The sequence below is a fragment of the Boleophthalmus pectinirostris genome, unplaced genomic scaffold (genome assembly GCF_026225935.1).
Source record: "Boleophthalmus pectinirostris isolate CB_2022bp ecotype Guang Dong unplaced genomic scaffold, ASM2622593v1 HiC_scaffold_18, whole genome shotgun sequence".
Classification (NCBI taxonomy): domain Eukaryota; kingdom Metazoa; phylum Chordata; class Actinopteri; order Gobiiformes; family Gobiidae; genus Boleophthalmus; species Boleophthalmus pectinirostris.
In genome coordinates this window covers 7,773,646-7,801,504 of record NW_026571133.1, presented here as the reverse complement: position 1 = coordinate 7,801,504, position 27,859 = coordinate 7,773,646, and the positions used below count along the sequence as shown (strand labels likewise).

Sequence of the window (27,859 nt, the reverse complement as noted above, 5' to 3'; positions counted from 1 at the left end):
AAGGATGTACTTACTACCAGTCAAAAGTTTGGACACCATCTCATTCAATGTTTTATTTTCCTTAATTTTACTTTCTTAATTAGACTACAAATATATGAAGCAAAATAATAACATAGTAATTTTTTTTTTTACTTATTTAACTTTTCTCCTTTGCTACATAATTCCATATATCTTACTTAATATATCTGAAATCTTCTGTATGTATATTAAAAATAAGTAGTAAAAATAAAGAAAAAAGAAAACACTGAATGAGATGGCGTGTCCAAACTTTTGAATGGCAATGTTTCTGAGAGCAGAAAGGAGAAGTTAGCTAAACATTTTGTATTTTCTGGTATTTGTAAGTACAGAAGCAGTATGCTAATCCGTTTTGTGTAAAGTAATTTTAAAATTTTCAATAAGGATTTAAAGTAGTGACTTAAAATATAGTTATTAAGGGAAATATAGGTATTCATAAATCCACTATTTATAGTAAATAATAATAATAATTACTGCTACTACTAGTACTACTAGTACTACTACTACTACTAATACTACTACTACTACTATAATAATAATAAGTTATTGTTGTTATTGTTGTTATTGTAATGGTTATAATAATTATAATAACTGATAAGGAGGAAAAAGGAAATACCTTTAAAATTATGCTTTGAGATTGTAATAAATAGTAAAAGATGATGAAAGAAAATGATGATGGTGAAAATAATATTAGTTTAAGTATAGTGCCTAAAAATGTTTTTTTTTAAATGGGGGAATAAAGGAAAAAAGAGAGGAGAAAGGGAATTTCAATTATAAATTAGCCAAAATACATCAATGCAAGGTGGTGTGTTTATGCTGCACTAGCATATTACTTTTGTTTTATTTAACTTTGTGTATGGGTGTTGTTGTTTTTTTTGCATTTTTGTTGTTTTGTATTTGTTGTGGGTGTTGCTTTATGTTATTGTTGATTATTGTATTTTGTTAAATGTTATATTCTGTTGTCTTTAATAAAAAGAGGAAAAAAAGTACAGAAGTAAATTAAACTCATAAATCACAAATTAAACCTGTATTTACATAAATACAATTTTCATAGAACATTTTCTGCATAAATAGTTGTTTTTGCATGTACTCCCATGCAGGTGTAGTCTTGTGAGTGCAGCTGGGGTCAGATACACAGAGATACGTGATCGTTTTGAGAGCTTTTGCCACGTCCCCTTTTAGTTGATTAATTGATCTGCAGGACATGTCTTTAGTCAACCAAGAATTTCTCTAGTGGAATACAGAATGAACAAAGGCAAAGACCTGAAAACTTTATTACCCCAATATTCATCATGATACAACAGGCCACAGTAATCACCTAAAGCAGTCACAATCCTCTGCATGTTCTGTCAAGATTAACAGCCTCACCTGTGAACTGAACTTTTAACCTTTAGGTCAGGTAAAAAAAAAAAATCTCACTTTTGTTACTTCTCCAAAATGACCTCTGGCTCATGTCTGGGCATTTTTATGAGAGCGCCGCAATTTATAATCCTCGTGAAGATTACACTCAGGAATGGCTCGGCAGCGTGTAGGTGAAGTCTGGCTTTATGGTTAAAAGAGATATGTGACAATACTATTTGGGTGACTTTGCTGAAAAAAGCATCATATTTTAGTTACATGTGCATTCAAATTTGGACAGGACCAAATCAAGCTTACAACTGTAACTGTGCAGTGACATCATGCTGGGGGATTTCTACATGTATCACTATTTGCAGGATTTTCAACAGCTTCCATGGTGACACAATACACACATAAGCAAAAATAAGTTTTAATGTAGGCTGCAAACACAAGAAAAAACACAACATTGATTTAAACAAAACAGTTTCAGGGCCTGTGATTGTCATTTTATGCAAGAGACTTATTTAACAGCATAAATCAGTTCACCTGTTGTAGTTCTAACCGAAACCAAACTCTTTCTGATCAGATTGTGTTAAAGGGACAGTCTGTAATTTTGGACATAGGACCTCATTTCCTAGTGAGCCAGAGTGTTGGAGACGTGTGGAGACACTTTTTAAAATATTCCATCCAGTCCTTGTATTTGCAGAGGTCGCTGGTGCTAGGCTAGTGCATGTCTATGGCCATAGTTAGCCGGATACTAAAAACAGTCTTACCCACGCCACAAAACACCCGAAGCAAATCTGTTGACTGTCGATGTAAATGTCTGTGTTGATTGAATAGTCTTAAGAGTAAAACCAACCTTGCATTTGAAGGATTTAAGTCTGAGCAGCAGCAGCGAGTTGTACTTCCTGATAGAAAGCTTAGCAGCGGCGGACTGATATATGAGAAAATAGTCCCTCAACATGCAACGATTCATACGATGCAAGGTTAATTTTATTTGACATTATTCTATCAACACAGACATTCACATTGACAGTCTGGCGTAATAATAGATTTGCTTCGGGTGTTTTGTGGAGTGGGTAAGACTGTTTTTAGTGGCAGGATAACTATGACCATTGACATGCACTAGCCTAGCACCAGCAACTTCTGCAAATACAAGGACTGGATGGAATATTTAAAAAAGTGTCTCCACACATCTCCAACACTCTGGCTCACTAGGAAATGAGGTCCTATGTTAAAAATTCCGTACCGTTCCTTTAGATAAAGATCAGATTAATGTCTAACTTGTGCAACAGAGCGTCTGACAGAATAGTGCTTTCAGTTAGCTTCACACCCAGGGAATGTTGATGACGTCAGCTGCACATTAGCTGCAACAGTATCAACAGGACAAAATAATCACTAAACTAATCTGGGTTTAAACCTGAGACAAACCAGGACCAAACAAACCATAACAATTAAAATCCAACAAGTTGCAGTGTAACTAATGTTGTGTTAAAACTAAATACACAGATAAACACGTGAGGTTTGTAAGAGCTTCTTAGCGTTTATAAGTGCCATTTTGAGTACTTTTGACCATTTAAAAGTGTACATTTTGTTTTGATTTACTAATTGCTATGATACCAGTGCCAACTTGTCATCCTGTTGAAACCCATGTCTAGAGATCCTTTCCCTAATGAGTAAATGTTAATATACAGAAAAATAAAGTCATTCTTCTAAGGAACAATTGTGTTTCAAACTACTGGAGTTTTGTATCTGGACATTTTATTCTGATTATCTTAAAATCAAAAGCAATTCTTATGTCACAGCTAAGTCATTTTGACCTTCATATAGACTGTATTGTATTTTACTAATTATGTTGACTACAAAGAGGACTGATTGCAGTGTGTTTGAATGGGCTGGAGAGGTAATGCCTGCCTCTCCCATGATTGGAAGACCTGTGTGAGATTAGAGCAGAACCTGTATGTGAAAAGAGACATATAGATAAATTCATACAGGTATTTATATAACAGTTATAGCAACCTAACTGTAAACTTTGCTTGTCTAATTTACACTCTAGTTATTATTTGACGACTAAAAACAAACATCACTGCTTTAATTTTCCCATATTAATGTTAAAAATGTCCCTGTATTTTTGTATTGGTTGGACTTTTGAGGATTGATGGCATAGATGGGGGATTCCTAAAGAGGTCAGAGGTCAGATCTCAGAGGTCAGAGGTCGGATCTCAGAATGACAAAATCACCCAGTTAAACTTTGCACGTTCCTGTTGTCAACTCGGAAAACTAATGAGCAGTATATTACAGTAAAGACTCAATCAAGTGCTCAGATTGGTCAAAATGCAGTTCCAATTGAAGTTATTTTAGTAACCAAAAACATTGTTAGTATATTAACAGTTAAAGCAACATTTGAGAGTGAATTTCTGCTTTTGTTGACATCATCTCCGTGTAGCAACATTAACATAACAGATTATAACAGCGCATTTATAACTGCAGAGGCTCAACAACAGAGATCGACTGATATATGTGGAGCCGATTTTGATAATTTTACCTAAAAAATATATTATTTGAAATTAATACTAACATAAATATTATCTATACTTTTTACTGCTTTGCATAATCAAACTATAATAAGCAAAAATCCTCTCAATAGAATGTATTTTTAGACATCCACAACCCTATTTTTACTACTAACCCATAATGGAGCAGTGTAATGTTATTGTGTGAATGTCGTAATCGCACTTAAGTGTTAAAATAAAGCTTCACGCAGCAATCAGAAAGCCCAAACCAAATATTGACCAATAGGCAGGAGGTTTAGGGCTGATGATATACAAAAAAGAGCAAATATTGGCCCCATATATCTGTCTTTCTACACAGCTGTGCGGGAGCAGGCTCACAGACAGCGGGAGCAAGATGAAGAGACAGATAGATGGATAGATAGATTGATACGTTTTTGATCCCATGGGAAATTTACTGCAGACCATCTACTAAAAAAGTTACATAGTGCAGTGTTTCCCCAAACTTTTTTTCTGGGGACCCATATTCTAAAAGTCACAAACCTTTGCAATCCAAGTCAATAGACATTATTCGTACATCACAAAATAAAGGTGGATTTGATCATTATTGAACAATAATGAGGATATTTTATTGTTGACTGAGTGATTGTCTCTCTGAACAATTAGTATTACTCAAGTTTGACACAATGAAAAAATGTAATTGAATCAGCAGTAAAAGGATCCATAAGTTGCCTATTTGGGCATTAAATGTAGAACATTTCTTTTTCTTTCAACATTCAATTGAACCAGCAATATTGGAACAAAATGGTCAACAAAATAATTACAAAAAGATACAATTTTTTACAAAACATGTCTTGACATTTCAATATTTCTAATGAGATAGGGGGGCCTGTCTGTGTTTTTGGATAGCGTTCCAGTCCAGGGTGCAGGAGGAGAGCACAACACACATATCAGTATCAGAACTGTATATTGCAGACTGACATGCAGATCGTGACAAGGAGACCCAAAAAAAAAAAAATCTCTTGCGACCCACCTGAGGTTCACAATCCAGTCTTTGAGAAACAATGACATAGAGCATATTTAAGTTATTTAGTGTGTGTTATTTTGAACCTCTACAGTCCAAACAAAGGAACTGTCAAACTGCTGTGTAGCGTCTTGCTCAACTACACAACAGGCTGGAAAATCGGCTTTGGTTGAACCTAGGATAGAACCAACAGCCATCCCATTTTAAAATCCACTTTTCCACATTTCCTCTGCGCATGTTTGTCTACCCCAAATTTAAGACTTTTTTAAGACCTTTTTAAGGCCACTTAAATGAAAATTAATACCAACATTGCACCCATTATGCGAGCAAAAAACACCAGATCCAATTCTAATAATGACCAAACAACTACTATATCTAGAATCTAAGAGCTACTACGTTCATTCACGTTACGTTATTTCACGTTGTTGTTTTTTTCCCCCTCCTTCCATTTAACATTGCATTGCAGCCCGGTTGAGCATACGAAAAAATAGGCTAATGAAATTTTGTGAAAAAAATAAGACTTGGAAAACATAATTTTAATGCCTTAATTTAGGAACATTAAATTTAAGACCTTTTTAACACTTTTAAGACCCCATGGTTACCCTGAACTAAAGGGACTACAGCACTATCAGTATGTTTTTAATTTTTACCAAATACAGGTTGGAGCCGTGTTGGATTTTCTAACTGTTTTCAGATTTTCCGAGTAGAAATTCCAAGATCGTGGGGCGTTCAGGTTGTCATGTAGAAGTCGGAACTGCGAAAAAAGTAACCTCCGAGGACGATTGGAACCATAAGCGTTACTCGGGTATGGTATTTTTATTTTTTTTCCTTTCTCTTTCCATGATTGGAAAGCCTGTCTGAGATTAGAACGGATGACACATGAAAAGCAAAAGTCGGAATGGAGTGAGAGAAGGAGGGAAGGGGGGAGGGGCAGAAGGAGGGAGAGGGTGGATGTGTGCTTAGTGTTAACATTAGCAGGGGCTTTGAGGGGCTAGACAAAAGGCATCAATAACAACTTCAAAGCTGTGTGTGTGTAAATCATGTCTGACCCTCACCTCCATACATCAGGCTCTTACATAACAGACTTCACCGGGAAATGGAAAACGCATGCAGGTCTACAGTCTCTGGACTTACTCGAGGAACGGAGCAGCTCGTGCATATGTCTTCAATGAATCGCACACACAAATTGGGTAGTAAACTTGGCACTGTCACAGTTCTAATTCACAAGTTTAGAGAGGTTTTATTTGGTGAGATTTACTTTTTAGGGGATGTAACAATAACCGAAATATCGTGATATCGTATTGTCAAAAGTCTCTCAATAACATCGTGGGTTGTCAGAATATATCAAATTACAAGTTCCTTTTGCTTAAATGCATGGTTTTATAGTAGCAACAGCTTATGAACATTGGGAACTACATATCACATGATTCATTTCAATGCAAACAGCATGGAGAAATATGTTTTTTACTTGAATTGTTAGGATTTTGACGGAAATATTTCACACCAAAATCTTGTCAACGTATTTTAAAAGCAAAAAAGGGTCCTATCTACAATTATATCAGCCTCTTCAACATGAGATGCATATCATGATAATGTTGTACCGAGAGACTTGGATATTGTTACATTCCTACTTAGTTTATTATTTTATTTCTTCATATAAAACATACCTAGAGTAGTACTGTACTTAAAGGTCCTACATTAAACAAAACTGAGCTTTAAGTCATGTTATAATGTTGTTATCTTCTCAAAAACAGACCTGGAGTTGTGTTTTGTTTCATTCACACATGTCTGAGTAACCCTTTATTGTTAATCTGTCGACCTCTACAAAGCTCAAAATGCTCTGTTCCCCCTTGTGAGGTCATGTAGTGGTAGTTTTCAAGTTAACAAACACCTTTGACCAATACCAACACCTTTGTTCAATAGAGTTTGGCAATTCCAGGGCTTTAAAAATGCTAATTAATCAGTTTAAAAACATAGTGGAGCAATTCCTTTATTACCACATGACATCACAAGGTGGTGTTCACGAGTGTTTTCAGTCTGAGAGAAGAACTCAGCCTAAATCTGCAGGGTTTTTGTGTTAAATGAAAATGTGTGACTGAAACAAAACACAACTCCACTTCTGTTTGTGACGAGGAAACAACATTATAACAAAAATCAGAAAATAGCGTAATATGGCCCCTTTAAGAAAAATGCTGACTTCCAAGCACAAGCCACAGTAAGTCTAACCAACTAATGTTATTTAAAGGTAAATACTAAAACTGCAGTGGACTTGGTGTACCAGCAGATGGAGCCTGTGCATCACCAGTTGTATACGCACCACATTTTGAGAACCACTGTAAGACAACAAGAAATAATTTGCACTTTTTTGTTTTCTGCAGATTTATAAATGTCATAAATCTCCTACGCTACTGACGAACTCATCAAGATGGGTTTAAATAACTATAACATTAAATGGCCCTTTCAATAATTCAGAGATTTATAGTTTTAGAGACTGGTGGGTGTGTTTTGTTCTATCTATAGCTGTGACAGTGATGGAAAACCTGGCGTGACATGCTGCTATAACTCATTATGAAGAAATTCAATTAAGGCCATTACGCCCCCTGAAAGAGCTCGGTTTACCTCAATGTGTCTTTATTAAGCCATTATCAGCTGGCAGACTTAAACCACTCCAATGACTGCTAAGCTAATTATCTCCACCACTCAACACATTAACGCCAGTAATTATTATTATGATTTCAATTTAAAGCCATTCTCACAAAAAGATCTGCAAACACATGTAGGCTCTGCGTTATTTCGTATAAGTGCCCGGATTCTAAAATATGCCACAAACTTAGTATACAGTTTGGACTATTGAGTGTTGGTACTTTGCAGCTGATGACGTCAACAATCCCTGAGGGTGTGGTGCTCGTCAGAAACTCTATAGGCTCTGTTCACAATCCGTCTATCGTTCGTTCATTCGTTTTTCAAAATAAAACCAAAAATAAGAATTCATTATTTGTCTCAAAAACCAAAAGGAAAAAATGGATATCGATTAATTTTTTTCAGTTTTTGATTGTGTGTTTGAATGAATAATGGAAAAAAAACGGATAACGTTTCCCGTTTCTGTGACTTAAACTGCGATGCCGGACTGGACCAGGACTGGACCAGGACTGAACCAGGACTGAACCAGGACTGAGTGTCATGAGGGGCCCGGAGGTAGACTGTCGGGTGATCAGCACTAAGACCAAGATCAGACCAGGACTGAAACCGGGACCAGACTGAGACTGGGACCAGACCAGGACTGAGACCATGACCAGACCGGGACCAGACCCAGACAGACAGGGACCAGACCAGGACTGAGAACAGGACTGAAACCAGGACTGAGACCGGCTTAGTCCTGGTTTAGTCATGGTTTAGACCTGATTCATTTCTGGTTTAGACCTGGTTCAGTCCTGTTTTAGTCCTAGTTCAGTCCTGATTCAGTCCGTATGCGGCGCAAAAGTCCAGCATCGCAGTTTAAATCACAGAAACGGGAAACAGCCATTATCCATTTTTTTTCCCATTATTCATTTAAACACATGATCAAAAACTGAAAAAACTAATCGTTATTAATTTTTGTGGATGACGGCAGTGTAATTTAAATAGGTAAATTCTAAAGAAAAAAAAATTAAATAAGCATACCATATTTATCATGTTCTGAAAGTCTTCCTCTGTGACAAAATGGTAGTCGACTCCATCCTCTTCTCCAAAGTAGGGACCCCTAGTGGTGTGGCAGATTCTGTGAAATAAAAATATTGAATCATTTTGTGAATTATTTATGCTGCATGACAACACTAAGGGCCTTCTTCTGCACCCACTTTTGTCTCTTAATGCAAATAAACTACTTTTTTTTTGTGGTGGGAAGTTTTACTCTAAAATATGATATAAAATAGGTTGTGTTTACATAACGAATTCAATGTTAATGTGGAAGTCAACAATGTATGATTCTCTGGGAGGCTTTGAAACAGCTTTGTTGTCCATATAGAACTTATGTGAACTTATTAGAATTTATAAGATCTGCAGCCCCATGTAAAATAAAACTACCTGAATGATGATGGCATCGCCCACGGAAATTTCTGTAAGCAAAAGTGAGTATATAGAAAAAAACTAAAATGAAATAATCCCTACATTCTTGAATATCACAAATACTACACTTTTTTTTAAACCACAACTAATTCAGAAAGTTATTATTAAATATAAATGTAATTAAAGAGCCCATATTACACTATTTTCTTCATGTCCGTTATAATCTTGTTCTTCCTCACAAACATATCCAGAGTTGTTTTGTTTCATTCACGCATGTTTAACACACAAATCCCACATATTTAGGATGAATACTTCTGCAAAACGGAAAATAATCTGATGTCATGTGGTAATATAGCAAGTGCTCCACTGAGTTTTTAAACTCCACACACCTTCACTCGAATCATTTGGAAGATTTCAGAACCATTGTTGATCTCTACTGAACTAAAGGTAAAAGCTGTTAACTTGAAAACAAACACAACACGACATCACAAGGTGGAAGAAACCATTTTTAGCTTTGGGATGTAAACAGACTAATAATAAAAGGTTACGCAAACGTGTGAATGAAACAAAACTCAACTCCAGGTCTGTTTTTGATGAGCTGATAATATTATAAGGCTTAAGGCTCACAAGAATAAATTTTGTGTAATATAAAACGTTACCTATTTGTTATCTTCATGAACGTATCTTTCAGTAAATATGTGTTTGTATCTACGTAGATTAAAAATAAAACCTTACCCCCATCAGTTATACATGGGAGTGTTGACCAACCGTTGTAGAGCAAAGTTAGTCTGCGTCTGCACGGTCTCAAATCAATAAATGTACATTGTAGCTCGATTTCAATTAATGCAACAATTATTAGTTTGGCCTCATAGTTCACAGACGAGGCTCGCACAGTGAATGTGATTTGTGAAAGCTAATAAAGAGGTACACTGCTTTTGTAATCCTATATGATTATAATTACCACGGGAAAGATTAGGGGGTTTACAATGTTGATTACTTTCATTGATCGTCCTGCTTTGAGAGAAAGTCAAGGGGATTATAGGACTCACTGTAGTATTCACTGTTGTGGATTTTATTTTATTATGAACATGCTCCATCTTTTGTGCAAATATGGATTCAGTTATATTAAAGGTGCACACTATGTAACTTTTCTGGTGAAGGGTCTGTCACACTGGAATGTTCCACTCTATGACATCAAACAAAATTACATTACACTTCATTAATTGTTTAAAAAAAAATGGCTTGAAAAACACTGTTACTCTGACCCGTAACTTAGATATCTGAAAGTTTAATGCCATACTGTAGAATATTCCAGGCAAAGAAAGCCATAACATCTCCATGGACACAAGTAAGCGGCAAACAATCTATTAGAAAAGTTACATAGTGCATGTTTAAGATAGTTAGTAAGTTTTATTTATATATACATTGGAGAAACAAAACAGCTACTTCACAAGAGGATGTACCAACACAGACGAGAGAGCAACACGGGACCTCAGTCTTCTGTACATCTCCGCCTATAAGCCACAGGCCACTCCTTTGAGGACAGCGAGGTACAGATCTTAGCCAAAAAAGAATTGGTTTGAGAGGGGAGTTAAAGAAGCTATTTTTGTTAAGAAAGAGAATCCCTTTTTAAACAGAAACAGGGGACTCAGACACCATCTGTTTCCTATTAACAACTCCATCCTCAAACCTAAATCAAAACAAACAAGAGAACAATAGCCGTAGCCAGGTCAGTCCCAGAGGTGTGAAAGCTCCATTATGATGCTGAATGGTTATACTAATAAGACCCCACGCTCGGTGCAGTTCAATAGGCCTAACTAACAAAAATAAACTGTAAACAAGTAGGTGTGTTAGTTTCAGAGTAGTTTCACTGAAATTAACTCCTCCCTTCAGGCCGATATAAAGAAGTGTCCACCAACATCTGACCAGAACTGAAGAAGCATCTTGGATGAGATGTAAAATGTATTTGATCAAATAAACTTTTGTCCAGTTGACAAATTTGCCATGGATTCTACCTGAACAACTGAGGGATGTTTCTAGGGGTGTGCAAAGATATAGAAATACTGATATATCGTATTGCTTAATGTGACGGTACACTATCGATATCGTGTGCTGCTGTATCGAATATATCACCAAGAGTATTTTTTGGTATAATTTTACTAAATTATTTTGTTACAGCGCTACAGTTTTGTTGCTTGTTTAGTGGAAGGAAACTCGTTCATGCAACACATTTGACATTTTTACTGTTTTGATAAATAAAATGTTTGTGTTTCATAAAAGCTGGTTTAACAAAGACTTTTAGTATCACAGCCATGATTTAGCCTTTAGTTTTATTGAACTGTACCAAATTGATTTGAAATATATCGAATCGAATCAACAGTGCACTGTATCAAGATATGTATCGTATCGGTTACTTCTTAATGATACCCAGCCCTAGATGTTTCACACATTTATATATACTGCTTTTCTTTTAATTTTTCGACCAATTTACCCACTACAGTCCAATCACAGACTAGCAGCAGGGATGGCATCAGGCATACAGAACTGCCAAACTATACAATGAAAGTAGGCTTGGCTTTTGACCTGGAGTAGAGCCACTGTATTTTAAGAACCATTGTCATCCAAAAAAGATTAATACAGGTACAATGAAGTGATAAAATATTGTAGTTCATTCTCCTCCCTTCATTCTTGGACATTATAAACGTAAACACGGGCCCATAGTCGAAGTATTCACTGACAAATTACAGAGTGAAGTGTCTGGCCCAACTCCCCAAACCAATCACAGTATTTTTTGGTTGTAGCTACAGTCAAACCATCACCGGTCCCATTTTAAGAACCACATAACCAATAAAGTGATAGATTTCTGTAGTTCATATTTGATTCTCCTCCCTTCATTCTTGTACATTTTAAAGCATGTACTGACCCATAGGCAAAATATTCACTGAGCTCCTGACACAGTCTGTGAGCCAGCTCCCTCTTCCCACAGCACTGAGGTCCGGTCAGAACCAGCATCGGGTACGGGCTGTCCACACCGGGCAACGTACTGCACACAGATGACAACAAAAATACACTTTATTGACATGGAAGAACCCAAATAAAGCACAGGACTGGCTTTGTAATTGTTTTTATATCATATTTCTGAGTGAGTGTCCAAGAGAATAAAAATGCTATAGCACACCTTCTCTGTTTTGTACTTGTTCTTGTACACTTTTTCACATACATTTTCATATTATTAACCTATCTACTTTCATACATCTCAAAAAATTTAATTGTTTGATACTATAATATAAATTAAACAAAGAAAACATAGAGCCCAAGTCACCACAAGGGCAAATATGTACCAGCTTCTTCACGTGGTGCTCAGACAGTTTTTCAGTTTGCGGGTTTGCCTAGTTCAAAATTCCATTTTATCCACATTTTTTGTCTTCCTTTAGATAATTTCTTGTTTAGAACTAAAGTGGAAATGATGTAGTCCACTGTTAGACCTGGTTTAGCCCTAGATCAAACCTGGATTATTCCTGAAATAGACCTGGTTTAGATCTGGTGGTACTTGGAAAAGCCAAATCTTTTCTTTTCTTTGGTGGTACTTGGTGTAAAAGGTTTGAGAGCCACCATGAAGAGCTGAATAAACCTGCTTTAGAAATATAAAATACATATATGGACTAATGTTTATTTTATTTTGATGACAAATACTTTAAACGTGCACAAAGTCACTTTTTGGTTGATTATTTCTACCTGCAATGTTCCACAGTATGACATTAAACAGCTCTTCTCTACATTTATTCAGTCACAGGCACATTTTTAGCTGAAAAATACCTAGAAAAACAGGCATTCTGACTCGAGCTGGGTTGTCTCTCCACAGATCTGACCTGTAACTTGGCCCAGTGTGATCTCCATGATGATAGAAAGGTTTAATGCCATACTGTGAAACATTCCAGACAAAGCAACAAAGCACCCCAGAATAGTTAAACCTAAAAACAGAAGAGTCCAAAATGTCCTACCTGTAGATTATTATTTGTATATATGTTTGGTTTATTTCTTTAATCTGTGTAGTTGTTGCTCACAGAGTAGCATGAGCACACAGCCCCTCCCCTGATATGACTTTTACTTTACACTCTAATGACTCCATTTAATCATACAGTGGCAGTATATTTTTATGTGGCACTTGAGGACAATAAGAATGGACACAGAATAAAGTGCAGCTTGCTCCGACACTTATCGCCCACGGTTAATTTAAACAGCAGTGTGAGGGTCTTTGTGGGAGGCTCGAGGGAGGACTAAGCAGGATGTCGTCTTTTATCTGCTGATGACGGATCTTTAAAAAGTGCAGAGTCACCGTTCTCCTCTGCGGACTGTATAATGTGGGATATAAGTTCTTAATAATTTATTCATTAGCTGTTATTTCCGTTTTAATGGGCCCACATTACGCTATTTTCTCATCGTAAGTTATAATGTTGTTTTCTTATCAAAAATATACCTGGAGTTGTGTTTTGTTTTGTTTCATTTATGTAAGTTTAAAACACAAACACTGAATATTTAGGTTGTGTTCTTCTCTCAAAAAGAAAATACTCTGTTCCACCTTGTGATGTCATGTGGTAATACAGGAAGTGCTCCACCGTGTTTTTAAACTCCATACACTTTGACTAGAATCATTTGAATAATTGCAGGCCTAGAAATGCAAATCTCTATTGAACAACGTGTAAAAGGCAGCTGATGAACTTGAAAAATACAGCTTCATGACATCACAAGGTGGTACAGAGCATTTTGATCTTTGGAAATGCAGACAGACTAATAATAAAGGATTACTCAGACATGTGTGAATGAACCAAAGCACAACTCCAGGTCTGTTTTGGAGGAAGAAACAACATTCTAAAAATCTCACAAGAGACAATTTTGCATAATACTGGACCTTTAAAGGTTCACTATGTAACTTCTGACAGGGTGGTCCTTTACGAAAAACTGAATCCATTTTGTATTTTTTGTTGAGTTTTCAGATAAATCTTGAAACTTTTTTGTCTGTGTTCACTAATGTGTGCATTGTGTCCCCATGGTAACTGGTGGACATTCCACCACAGAGATACATGTAGAACACCCCCAGCATGCTGTCACTGCAAAGTATCAAGTGATCACCCTATACGTTCCTTTTCCCCCTGATAAAATGTATTGAAAACTTTTTGGTAAATACACTTAAGGCTATGTAGTTAATTGAATTTTGATCGTGATTTCGATTTGTGTGTCAAACAATCTTCAAACTCATATAATTGAGTTGAATCAAGCTTAACAAAGTTTATTTTGGGATATTTTTTATATAAATAAGTACATTTATTTATTTTTTAAATATAAATTTTGTAGAACAGCTGGATATATAGTTTATTTTGGATACATTTATGCCCTATTTTATGTTCAAAGTATATTTCATTCATTTTATGTTTTATACATCGCAAAACTGCTCTAAGGTTCATATTTGCAGCCTAGATTTATTTTTAGTTTGTTATTGATAATTTATGCAAAACTTTCAGAGTGTTTTGGGTTTTTTTTTTCTGAGAGAGAACACTGAATAAATGCATCTAAAAAATAATCATTTGAATAATCATGATTTCAAAATTGACCAAAATATTCATGGTAATCATTTTTTCCATAATCGAGCAGCCCTAAATACAATCCAGTGAAATGAGATACAAATGTTCTGACAGATGCCCACCTGTCATGGAGCTGCTGAGGCTGCTTCATCTGATAAACCAGGTGTTTCATGTGGTCCCTGGCAGCCACCACTTCCAGAGGAGGGTCATACTTGTTCACCGCAGAAACCTACACGCATATATACTGTATTTCATTTACTTCTTATTTCACCATTTATGTTACGTTTATTTTTTGCGATTTCAAATGTGTACCTTCTCTTCTGGTAAAACATCTCTTTGATCCAGAGAAGTTAAATGTTGAAGCAAGAAGATGACAGACAGTTTATAGTCTGGTTGTTCCTGAAAAATTAAGTTTAAGATTCACAAAGTAGCTTTTCTCGAGGAGGGTATGCCATTATAGCTTTGTACATTTAAAATATCTATCTACGCAGTAAGAAATAATGCATGTTTTCCAAGTATTTTTGAGCAATAAAAAGGCCTGATAATAAATGCTACAATGATATGTTTGTACTAATACCACTTTTTGAAAATAACTGCTTTATGTTGGTCAAATCAACATTTTTTTGAAGCCTGTGAGGTGACTGCTGTTGTGGTACTGAGCAAGAGAAAAACAAACTGAAATTGAACAGGAATTGAAATGTGACAGTGTGCCAGTGGTCAGAGGCTGTATAAGTCGTTGTGGTGCTCACCTGCACAGGGTTTTGTAGTAAATTCAAGTCTCTCAGAAGTAAAAGATTACATATGTGTCTGCACTCCTGGATTTCACTGATCTGGGAAAATATAAAACATACAAACTGTTACTTAGGGCTGCAAGACTCATCACAATCATTCAGGTAATAAATCTACAAACAACATATTCTACGGACTTATATTTAAAAACAAAACAAAAAAACTTTAATTGAACATAATCTACAAACACGATTCCTGAATATTTGAATGTGCACTATTTTATAACTTTTTAGGTAAAGGGTATGCCACCTGCTTGTCTCCATGGGAATAGACCTTTTTCACAACAAGTGGCACGATGTAGGGTAAACGTAACTTATGTTAATACTTTTCTATGGAAAAATATCTGTGGAAATGTCTTGCGTATTTTCCACCAGCTTCATAAATCTGAACTATCACCAAATCTTCATCCAACAAGGTCGACAAAGAACACATTCTGTCCATGAAGATTTTATCCACAACTATCAAGGTAAGAAAGACAAAAACTTAAAGGCAAACAATGACGAGCATTAGTGAACTACTCCTGAGCAAAACTAACATTATGGTCATGAATAAAACATAAGTAACTTGTTAACTCAGACTGATTCTACAATTAAAATTAAAAATCGATTTCATGGTGTAGATATTAGCATAAACAGAGTGATTTGTGCAGTTTAAATGTTAGACATGTAATCTGTGAACATCTGTAGCATTCAAACTGCACAGATCTCTCTGTTTATGCCAATATCTACATCATGAAAACGATTTATAATTTTAATCCTAGAATCAGTCAGCAAGTTACTTATTAACAAATTACTTATGACTTATGTTTATTTATGACATAATGTTAGTTTTGCTCAGGAGGAGTTCACTACTAGTATATAACTAGTAGTTAGTCGCTGTTTGCCTTTACGTTTTCGTCTTTCTTACTGTGATAGTTGTGGATAAATTCTTCATGGACAGAATATTTCCTTTGTCGACCTTGTTGATTGAAGATTTGGTGATGGGGCAGATTTATGAATCTGGTGGAAAATATGTGAGACATTTCCACAGATATTTTGCCGTTGAAAAGCATTAACATTAGTGACATTTACCCTACATCACGGTACTTCCGACCGTTGTAAAAAAGGTCTATAGTCTGAATATCCCAAGATCTGGAGTAAACGTATACAGTTATTCCATTACAGATATATTAATTGCTAAAGAAGCATAATTCTACTGTGAGCTGAGTCTCCAGAGACAGGTAACTAATGGCACCATCTGCTTCTCTCAATGAAGATGGAGAAGTTTAATGCCATGCTGTGGAACATTTCAGGCAAATAATTAACGTTCATAGAGGCAAGCAGGAGACAGATCCTTCACCAGAAAAGCAACATAGTGCAACACAACTGTTTTATTTGAGCAAAATGTGTCTTTCCACAGTACAGATATATTGTATAAGCAGCTCTTGAGGTTCAAATAAGTCTTCTGTGTGCTGTCTGCATTTAGTTATAAACCAATTTATATTGTGATAATCAGGAAGTGTGTGTTAGAATTGTTGTTAGCTTTACTGTCACTACAAAAAGATTGAAAAGAGCATTGTGAAAAGTGCTTGTAAACTCACAACTGTGACTTATTAGGATGTTTGGAAACAATAAGGTAAATGAGGAATAACTCTGGACAACTGCAAGCTGTTTAAAAATTAACTAGATCTGCTTTTCAGACAGTAAAAATCAGGTGCGATGCTTTTAATGCTCCTGGATGTGCTTAAAATAATAACTGTGTAGTGTAATAAATAGTTTAGCTGTATTGTTTTTTAATTGATGTTGTGTGGTGGAGTTTTCCAGGTGGTTGAAGCTGAAGTCAGAGCGTGTACCGTGTTTTTCTCCAGGTTGAGGAGGCAGAGCACGTGGAGCTTCTGCAGGCCGGACAGACTGGAGATCTGGTTGTGAGACAGGTCCAGTATCTGCAGATTTAACTGGTTCTCAAGTCCTTCAATCTTCGTCAGCTTGTTCCCACTCTGCATTTGGAAAAATAACACCCCAAACTATTAAAATGCACATGAGTCACCAAACATTTTTTCTCTGGGGGTCACATTATTGCTCCTGACTGTGATGGAGGCCGGGGTCAAGTCGGGCATCTAACAGAATTGTACGACCCTGACGACGCATATTATATTCTTTGAAAACCGCCACACTTTCTTTACATATCAGACGAACTGCACGGTCCTTACACTGAACAAAAAAATAATCGGTTGTCCACTGTTCTTTGAAAACTCATCACTCTGTGTCAACTTTTTGTACTTTAACACTCGCCATTTTTCTGTTCCTAACTGCGTAACAGAACTCTGCCCATACGTCAGCTGTCACTGTTTGATCTCGAGCTTGTCAGGTGACGAAAATTTGGCGTCAAATGTAAATACCTCATATAATTATTTTAATATAAATACTTCATATAAATATAACTTTTTAATTGAAAAAAAATAATAAATTCTACCCAATACAAGATGCAGACATGTTATTATTTGCCAAAAAAAGTACTTTTAAAAAATAGGCCAAGACGACTTTTGAGGATTGCCTCATAGGGCCAGTTCAAGTGGTGGTGGGCAGTGGGGCTGGGGGGCCGGGTAAAGGGGCGTGGCGGGCCGGAGTCGGCACGCGGGCTTTAGTTTGATGACCCCTGGTTCAAACCTTCTTTTAACAAAATAAAGATGTTATGGGGTGGGGTGTGGTTAGGAGAGGGAGGGGGGAGAGGGAGGGGGTAAGCCGGGTTCACAAGTTCTAATGAAAAATAAGAACAAACAGTTGTTGATATGTCTAATGAAATGTACACCGTGTATTGTTCTTTATAAAAAAAAATTAATGATTAAAAAAAAATAAAGATGTCATTTTCTTATTGTTATAACTCTTGAGTAAATTATATAAGAATCCTGACCCTTGTTAATATTATGGTTGCTAGGTAAGAGTTGTGATGTTAACTATGTTTTCTTTAAATGAGTAATCTAACATCTGTCGTATGTACTTGTCCACACAGGTACATGCAGTGCAGTATTGGCTCCCTTTGCTGTTTTGTGCTCAATGATTCACACTAATCAATTTTGCAGACTTGCCCCGGTGTCTCTGCGGGGCGCCTGAACTCTCCCCCTGCTCTGAGGCGCTTGACAAGCCTGCTGCTCGGCTCTAAACCCTGACAGGTGCAGACTGACAGGCACACAGCTGCTGAAGAGCCAGCCCAGCATGATAGCAAAGGAGAAAAAAAGAAGGTGGCCGTTAAGGATAAAGAAAAACTCCTGTGACTTATTATGGTATGAAGACTACTGGGGTCCTTGTGAGGCTCTTAGTTCAATGATTGTTCTTAAAGCAACACCACGGAGCTTTCAGGTATGACTGCAGCGAAATGTAAAGTTAAGCGTAAACCATACTTTGAAACATTCCTTATGATGATATTTTAAGTTAAATACCTCAAAGAAGCTTTAATTTTCTGTTGTCTAATTGTGTGAAACCACTGTTTAACAGAAGTCTAACCCTGGGCTCAGACTGCTCACGGTGCAGCTCGGACGCAGTGACCGAAAATATTCAGACTAATTAAAACAGACCAGAGGAGCTCAGACCACACGCCGGGTAGTGCAGTGGTCCTCCATCTTTGCCTCTGTAATCTACAATTTACAGTAGCCCATCAGCTCAATAAAAAAAATAATTTCTGATCTATGTTAAAATGTTGTTTTCTCATCAAACAGACATGGAGTTGTGTTTTACTTAATTCACAAATGTTTAATACACAAACGCTGCATATTTAGGCTGAGTTCTTCTCTCAAACAGAAAACACTCTGATCCACCTTGTGGTGTCATATCATACAGGAAGTGCTCCACTGTGTTTTTAAACTCCATACACCTTCAATAGAATAATTTGGGTACCGTATTTTCTGCACTATAGGGCGCTCTGGATTATAAGGCGCACTTTCATTGAATGGTCTATTTTTTAACTTTTTTCACAAATAAACTGACTTTAAATGAAACACAACAGTTGGATGGGTCAGTTGGACTTTGTTTGTCATGTTCACAGTGACTCTGGGCTTTGTTCAGTTGTGACGTGTAGGGAGGGTGGTGTCTGGGACCGCTGGATTGTCGGCGTGTTCGCAGTGACTCAGTTGTTCAGCTGTGTCTAGAAGTGGCACATTGCACTCACTTTATCAGTTCGTTCCTCCGTTCCGTTCCTCGTCGGCGTGGAGTGATGAGTGTGGCTGTGGTGTTTTTCGCCATGCGGTCATGTGGTGCGGATTTGTAGTTTACTGAAGTTGTGCTGGAACACCCGAGTGGATTGTGGGGCGCGCAGTCGTTTTTTGATGGAGTTGGAGGCTTAAGAGCGCCCCCTATAGTCCTGAAAATATTGTAATTTCAGCCCTGGAATTGCTAATCTCCGCTAAACTAAAGGTAAAAAGAAGCTGTTAACATGAAAACTACAAAGTGGAAGAGCTTTGGAGATGCAGATAGACTAACAATAAAGGATTACTCAAACATGTGTGAATGAAACAAAACACAACTCCAGGTCTGTTTTTAAGGAGGTAACATTATAACATGACTAAAAACTCACAATTATGCAAAGTGTAGGACCTTTAAAGGGACAGTCTGGAATTTTGGACATAGGACCTCATTTCCTAGTTAGCCAGAGTGTTGGAGACACTTTTTTAAATATTCCATCCAGTCCTTGTATTTGCAGAGGTCGCTGGTGCTAGACTAGTGCATGTCAATGACCATAGTTATCCTGCCACTAAAAACAGTCTTACCCACTCCACAAAACACCCGAAGCAAATCTATTATTACACCAGACTGTCGATGTAAATGTCTGTGGCGATAGAATAATGTTGGAAATAAAACTAACCTTGCATCACATGAATCGTCGCATGTTGAGGGACTATTTTCTCAGCAGCAGTGTAATTTTACTTTGCCGGTAAAACAGGTGCTAGATTATATCAGTCCGCCGCTGCCAAGCTTTCTATCAGGAAGTACAACTCGCTGCTGCTGCTTCTCAGACATAAATCCTTCAAATGCAAGGTTGGGTTTACTTCTAACTTCCTTTAATCTAACGGGTCCTGTGATTTCCTGTTCAAACCTGCAGATATGACTCTCTGCCTCTCTATACAGAGGCATCTCATGGCAACAAGCATCGGATTTCATATTAATTCACTTACGGATTTAATCACATTGCCTGTATAGCTTCATCCCTATGGCCTGTCTACTCTTGTCTGGACGTACGCCGCCTGTTTTGATTCTTTTCCATTGACTAAAGTTGTTATCTTGCTATCTGGCCGCACCTCCGCCCACTGGTGCCAAGCTTGACGCCTGGCAGAGGGCTCCTGTCAGTGGGGGTGGGTGACTCCAATGGTCCCTGGCAGCTCTCGGTCAGTTCCACAGTGGGCAGGTGAACAAGCTGGCCGGCAGGAGCGCTGTTTGGTGGGGGGGTGGTGGGGTAGGTCGGGCCTGAAACGGACACTGGACGAATATTGGGCTTGTTTTTGTTGCTGAGTCTTGAATCGGCTCCAGGTTCTTTTCTTTCTAAACCAGAACAGCTGCTCCTAAAGGGAACTACAGCACAGACAGGAGCGGTGCAGTTAGACCAATGACTGCTGACAATGAGGGAGGCCATGATAAAGGATGGGACAGACAGAGAGAGAGGAGAGAGGGAGAGGGGGAGAGAGGGGGAGAGGGGGAGAGAGAAGGCCTGCTGGATACACCATCTGCTGAGTCTAGTGCAGGGGCCAAGGTTTTACTCTGAGTGGAAGTGAAGCCAGAGCTGATTCATGAAGAAGGGGCAAAAGGAATGAGGGAGAAGGACAGAAACTAAGAGAAGCTAAACAGTAAACTTCAGTGAATGTTGCTCTAAATCTGTGGGTTTCATGAACATTTAGATGATTTCAGAGAGCATTTAGAAACCAAATCTTGTGTGTTTTGAATGATAAAAAGTCTTCAAAATGGTGTCCTTAACGAGCCAGGCTCCGCTCAATTTAATTTCTCTCCAGCGACTAGGACAGGAATTGGAACACACTAGAAAGTTTGCAAGAATCCCGGAAGTTGTAGACCGCGCACCAGCCAATCAGGGAAGAGCTGTGAAGCCATGACGTCAAACTCAAGCGCCTGTCTGGGTCTTTTTGTGGTACAGCACAACAGTAAACAAAGCGGTCGAGACGGATGTAGACGAAACCAAACATTCTGTGTTGGCAACGATTCCCGAGATCGAGGATTTAAAGGCGGAACAAAGAGAATGTTTGGTGAATTTTGTCAAGAGGAAAGACGTTATCGCTCTTCTTCCTACGGGATTTGGGAAAAGCTTAATATACCAGTTCGCCCCGATCGCAGCGCATTACATATGTCACGACCAAATAGCAGCGATTGGTTAAAAAAAAATTTACCCAACCTACCGTCGAGCGAACGAATCCTAGTGCTGCGAGGTCAGACTGTTTCCACGAAGTGAAACCGTCTGATGAATCAGGACAGTCCATAACAGAACAGTAATAAGAACAATAATGTGCCCTTTCCAATTTTATTCACTGGTAATTCACTTCCAACACTTGGTGATAGTGACACGACAGCCACTCCTGACTATGGAAGTGGGTATGTGTCTTGCCAAAAGGTACAATAATAATATACTATTTCTATTTAACTGTCAGATTGTATATGTTTTAGGTTAGTTTATAGTTATATCTCTGTAATTACTGGGCCTACCCGCATGCTACAAAGTTCAAGTCTTTTCTCTCAGTAGGGCTGGGCGATATGGATCAAAAAATATATCTCGATATATTTTACTATATCTCGATATACGATATATACCTACGCCCTTGTATAGGCCCCAACTTTCCACTTTCCATCTGAAACGATTATCATCAAGTGGCAGAAGTGGAAAGTGGACATACCAGATTGAGTTGAAACAGAGGGGCATTGTCCATTGAGCTGATCCGTGAGATCTTGTTGTTGGCCAGACTCAAGTGGGTGAGTTTCAAACAGTGCTCCAGTCCACAAATCTCACTCAAGTTATTATCTGCGGCAGCCAGGTCAAGAATAATACACAGAGGAAATTACATTCAACACCGTTTTAATCAAATCTGCAGATCTATAGGTCTAGACAGAAGTTATTGCGATGAATAATGTTGTTTGTGTGATTGAAATGGCACAGCGGGGACAGTGTGGTGGAGAACAGCCACACGGATCAATGTAAATGCTATTGAAAAGGATACTGTCCAAATTGAGTCGAGCTAAAGATGAAAACTCAGATAGATCCCTCATTTCGGTCATGCGGTTGTGGGAAAAGTTCACCTCCTAAAAAAAAAATAAATAAATCACACAAAACAGAGATGGTTAAAATACACTGTTAAGTAGATATGAAATTATTCCAGTAAAAATATGACATGACAATAGAAATTTTATGGAAATACTGTTTGGAGATATGCACGTATTGATAGGTGTCATCTTATTGTTTTTTGAGGACCATTTTCATCATTCAAAAGCTATAATAACTGCTATGGCAACAGTGCTTTATTTATCACTCTGAAACCGATGAATACACATATACATGGATATTTATAATCAAACAAGCTAAATATAATATATTTTCTTCCAAAGATTAAGAATAAACAACACAGATTTGAAAAAACTTACTTAGGTAGGATCAGGTAAGAGGCAAGAAACACACTATACACTATACTAAAATATAGTTGGAACATAAAAGCAAAAAGTAACATATAAATACTCACAATGAGAAGAATAACCAACACTTTTAGTCAAGTATTAGTAGTTGGTAAAGTCATATATTACTCAAAAATAAGTAAAAGTATAGTGTCAAAAAATACTGTTTCTTCAAAAAGTTACTCAAGTAAATTTTAACTAATTATTAGCCACACATGTAAAAAAACGACAGTCAAATCGATAAAGTAAATGCAAAGCTCTTTAGTTCAGAAAAGTTCACTATCATCTGAAGGATACTTGATGTCTTGTAAGCATATTCAGGGTCTACAGATGGGCTATCTTGGGGGAATAGTTTGAGCGAGAGAGTGAAACCCCAGGCTCCGATCAAACTGTGCCTTTTCCTGTCAGGCCAAGGTCCTGCTTTACCTTCAGGTTTTTAGGAGGCTGGAATCCAAAGAACTCTGAGATCTCATTGTGGGAAGCGTCCAGGATGGCCAGAGAGGGCATGTGGCTCACACAGGACAAGTCTGAGGAAGAGACACAATCAAACATCAGTGATTTTTGTGTTTTTATGAAGATGATTGAGTATTATGTGTTTTGCGTAACCTTTGATTTTGTTGTTCTGTAGTTCCAGTTTATGAAGATGGATGTATTTGCTTAAAAGTGACACATCAGTGAGATTTCGATTCTGTGGAAAAGAGAGACAAAATGCAATCTATCAAAGAGTCGACATTGATAAAAAGTGGCAGCTGTACCATGTGCTGCTAATGGTTCACAAAAACAATACACAACTAAAACTGTGGTGCCAATAGCTGTTATAAACTGAGGGTAAACTGAGGATAAACTGGTTTTAGTCTTACATTACATGATAAAAACTACAGAAACCATTTCAAATTTACACCATTACATTTAAGATTGATTCTTATTCAACAGCAGCATCTCACCTTAAAATAAACTCAAAGTGAGAAGCAAAGTGAAAATGTAAACATGTTTTTGGGAATAATCCATTATGGAGTGTTATTATTATTTAAAAGAAATTACAGATGATGATGGAGCAGTAAGTAGCAGCCTATTGCAATTCAATAAAAGTAATCAATATGCTGACATTTACTTTTAAGAGTCCATATTACACTATTTCCTGGTTTATATTATAATGTGGTATCTTCATCAAAAACAGACCAGGAGTTGTGTTTTGTTTCATTCACACGTTTAACAAACAAAATGCATATTTAGGCTGAATTCTTCTCTCAAACAGAAACCATTATTAGTGATCTACGTCAGCAAATCTCAAAATACTCTGTTCCACCACAATTCTGTTTATGTTTTTGATGAGGTAACCGTCATGTCCTGATTGTTTTCCTTTTATTTTGAAATCACTTACCCTGTTTCTGTTGCAGTTTACTTCCGCCCTCTTGTCTCCCGCCTTTGATTATTGCCCTGCCCTAATGTGCTGCACCTGTGTTCCATTAGCCCCCCTTTTTAGTCTGTGTTTTCCCTTCCCCATTTGTCAGATTGTCTCTCTGTTATGCGGAAACTACTGTGTTTTCTGAGATTTTTTGGAATTATTAAATCTGTTAAATCTTCTTTGTGACTCTGGGTCTATTTTTGGAGCCAATTCTTTGTACTAACTTGACAGTAACAGCGTATATTTTGAGTAATATAGGACTTCAAACATGTTTATAAATTGTTAAGACCCTCTGAAGAAGTCTGCTCACCTGTAGGGGCATGTGATGGTGGTAGTATTGTTGTCCGATGCTGCTCACACAGCACCCGCTCTGACGCACACTCTTAGACACAGCCTCAGCGGTCAGAACTCCATCCTTCTGTGAGCGGAAAACATACAGTCTTCTTATTCTTTTTAGTTATTTAAAATCTTCAAAGGCCACTAGATGCATAACTTCAGCAAAAAGCTCAGACAATATTAACTTTTATTTAGGTCCAGAGGTGGAAAGTGACTAATTTTTGGGGTGATAGTACTTTTTTGAGTAGATTTAAACATGCTAAACCGGCAATTGAGTAAAATTCTGCACACGTAACAGTTAGTGAGTACAGCACAAGTCCCAATAGTCCCAGTGCTCCAGCTCTGCTCCTCTCAACAAACACATAAATGTTACTGCATCAACGGCTTTATTGTCCAGAGCTAAGAGAATATGCTTCTTTCCGGTGTGAACTGTTAAATGAATCAAGATTTGTGTAAAAGACAAATCTAAATGCAACGAAAACTGTGCAAAAGTAACTAGTAAGTCCTTTTTGTAGTGTCTTTTCATGCATACATTCTACATTTAGTATGAAATGTAATTACTGGATTTTTACTTGAATACACATTTTCAGTAGCTACCCTTTCCACCACTGGTTTGGCCTAAATGCAGTCCCTACCTAACATAAAGCATGCATAGGGTGACCAGATGTCCCTATTTACCCGGGACAGTCCCAGGTTTGAGCCCTGTGTCCCCTGTCCCAACAGAATTAACCAAAACCACTGATATGACCCAGTTTTACACAAGAAATGTCCCTATTTTTGACCAATCTGATACCTGCAAACAGTAAAGAGAGGCAAACATTGTCATGCTTAGGTAAAACACAGAAAAGCTGCTTAAAAATTACCAAAACACTAAGAAAATGTGACTATACTCCAGAATGCATTACAATTTTCCTTAATTATGCACTCGTTTCACAATTTTATATGACCAACCAACCCAAACAAGGGACATGCCAGTTTTTTATCTTGAAAATCTGGTCACTCTAAGCATGCACAGCTCTATAGGCACCTAAAATGCATTAGTAAAATATAGAAATGATTAAGATTGCGACCTTGTTAGGCTCTTTTACTCCACCAGACCTCCTGTGCAAAGTAACCTGCTTTACCTGTTGCATGGAACAAACTTTCTATTAATGTCTGCTCATTTAAAACAGTTTATACTAAAGCTAAGATTAATAACAAATGCATAATATGAATCTACAGTATTTACGTTAGCATTGTTTGCCAGCGTTAACGCCAATTTAGTTATTTTTCGCGGTTTTCTTACCTCCATGCTTTTTTTTTTTTTTTTTTTTTTAGTTGTCCCTTGAGAGATGCGACACGAAAAAACAACGTCGTTATAAAAGGTTCCGCGTTAACTATCTGCAAAGAATGTGAAAATAAGAAATAATTGGTTCATTATAATAAAAATAAAACGTGACCGAAACAGCGCTAAATCTCCCCTGCTGCTGTTTACGTCGGTCAAGTTTCACAGCGTCTCCTGTCGCTAAGCAACGCGGCGGCGCAGGTGAAAGGGATTATGGGGGTTGGAGTTTATTAGCAAAAAGACTTAATTCAGAGGATAAATAAAGAGGAAAGAAATTTTATTATATTAATTGGGATATATTATACACAAATATCTATGTGTGTAGATATTATAATAACAATAACAGCAACTTGCAATGCTTTTTGGCTTTTAATGCCCAAATAAAATAAGATATGTTGTCTAGAAAAGATTAGGTTACATATTATTGTCTGTTTGAGGAAGATATATTTGCTTTTTATATTTATTTATCATTCTGAAACCCACAGATTACCTCCTGGTTCTAAAAGTGCACAGCATAATATTTCTAGTAGAGGGTCCACTACTCCTTTGTCTCCATGGAAATGTTATTACTTTGTCTAGAATGTTCCACAGTGTAGATTTAACCTGTCTATTGCGAGGGAAACAAGCAGATTACAGCACTACGCTACATTACAGTTCAGATCTGTGGAGAGTCGCCCCTATTCAGAGAAGGAATTATGGTATTTTTGCGCAATCCAGGCAAAACAATAACATCTCCATGGAGACAAGCAACAAGTAAAGTTGCACAATGCATCTTTAATGTAGGGAAGCTGCGCACACGTCAGCCTGTAGGCCTATTTGTTTAACGTTTGATTCCACCAGTGACATAACATTATACCTGTCACAAACTGCAGATCGCACTGTGTTGATTTTGGCTTCTCGTACTGTACCTGTGTTGATAGAACTGACATCACATCCAGGGGCTTCTTTTGTTATGCATGCAGGAGAGATTGTGTTGTGTGTTCAGAGCTGCACTTTCTCCAATGAAAACTTCTTGCAACACAATTCAAAACATACCAGATGCCATGAAAACAAGCACAAGAATTGACATGTAATTTATTATCTTTATCATGCTGAGCCAAATGATCAGATTACATTTTATTATACAAGACCTGTGCAAGTGTCAAAACATCAAATTAAAAAAAGGACTAGCTCGAAATGTAGTTTGAAATATGAGTAGCATGATAATCGGCCTTAAAGATGCTGTACCTTTTTACTGTCTTAAAAACATGAAAACAACACTAGTTCATTTTAAACAGTTTGCAGTGGTTCAATGTTATTCCTCACTTACCTAATACATTACAAGAATCCTAATTATTCACCGCAATGAGTTTATAAATGCTTTTCACAACTTTTAGAGACCAAGTAAAGGTAACAACAACTAGAATAGATTCTTTTTTCAGACAAAGGTTTCGTTTTCATACCTGACAGTTTCGACTGCTCACTAGCGGTCTTCCTCAGAGTGTTAATGTGATGATGCTGTGAGTTGATTTATACAGGTTTTGGTCTTCTTATTAGTGGAGGCAGGACGACAGCGCCATCTGCAGTCAGACTTCTTCAGGACAGGATGGCAGGTGTGTGAGAATAAAAAAGCCCTCTCATCCCAGTTGAAAAAAACAATCCACTAAAATTAGGGTGACCAGATTTTCAAAATTCTAAACTTGTGAAAAGAGCGTGTAACAACAACATAATCTGAGAGACTTCTATCGCTGCAGTTTTTTTTTTTTTTTTTTTTTTGCTTTATGCTTATTTGCAAACATGATTTTCTCTATTTTGGCTAAAAAAATTGACTGAACCAACAAATAAACTGAACCAGGACTAAACCAGGACAAAACAGAACTGAACC

General features: G+C 37.2%; 1 protein-coding gene across 1 annotated transcript in view; it reads right to left on the bottom strand.

Moving 5' to 3' along the window:
• Positions 1-24,749, bottom strand: part of lrguk (leucine-rich repeats and guanylate kinase domain containing) — a 43,216-nt gene extending 18,467 nt beyond the window's left edge. Inside the window, exons 1-11 of the mRNA XM_055153859.1 lie at positions 24,646-24,749; positions 23,537-23,618; positions 23,357-23,457; positions 22,483-22,564; positions 22,162-22,286; positions 17,131-17,274; positions 15,260-15,340; positions 14,823-14,909; positions 14,633-14,739; positions 11,855-11,974; positions 8,548-8,644 (exon numbers count right to left, since the gene is read on the bottom strand). Of these exons, the coding sequence (XP_055009834.1) occupies positions 8,548-8,644; positions 11,855-11,974; positions 14,633-14,739; positions 14,823-14,909; positions 15,260-15,340; positions 17,131-17,274; positions 22,162-22,286; positions 22,483-22,564; positions 23,357-23,457; positions 23,537-23,618; positions 24,646-24,657 (1,038 nt within the window). The 5' untranslated portion in view covers positions 24,658-24,749. The remainder of the gene's footprint in view (positions 1-8,547; positions 8,645-11,854; positions 11,975-14,632; positions 14,740-14,822; positions 14,910-15,259; positions 15,341-17,130; positions 17,275-22,161; positions 22,287-22,482; positions 22,565-23,356; positions 23,458-23,536; positions 23,619-24,645) is intronic.
• Positions 24,750-27,859: the final 3,110 nt, after the last annotated feature.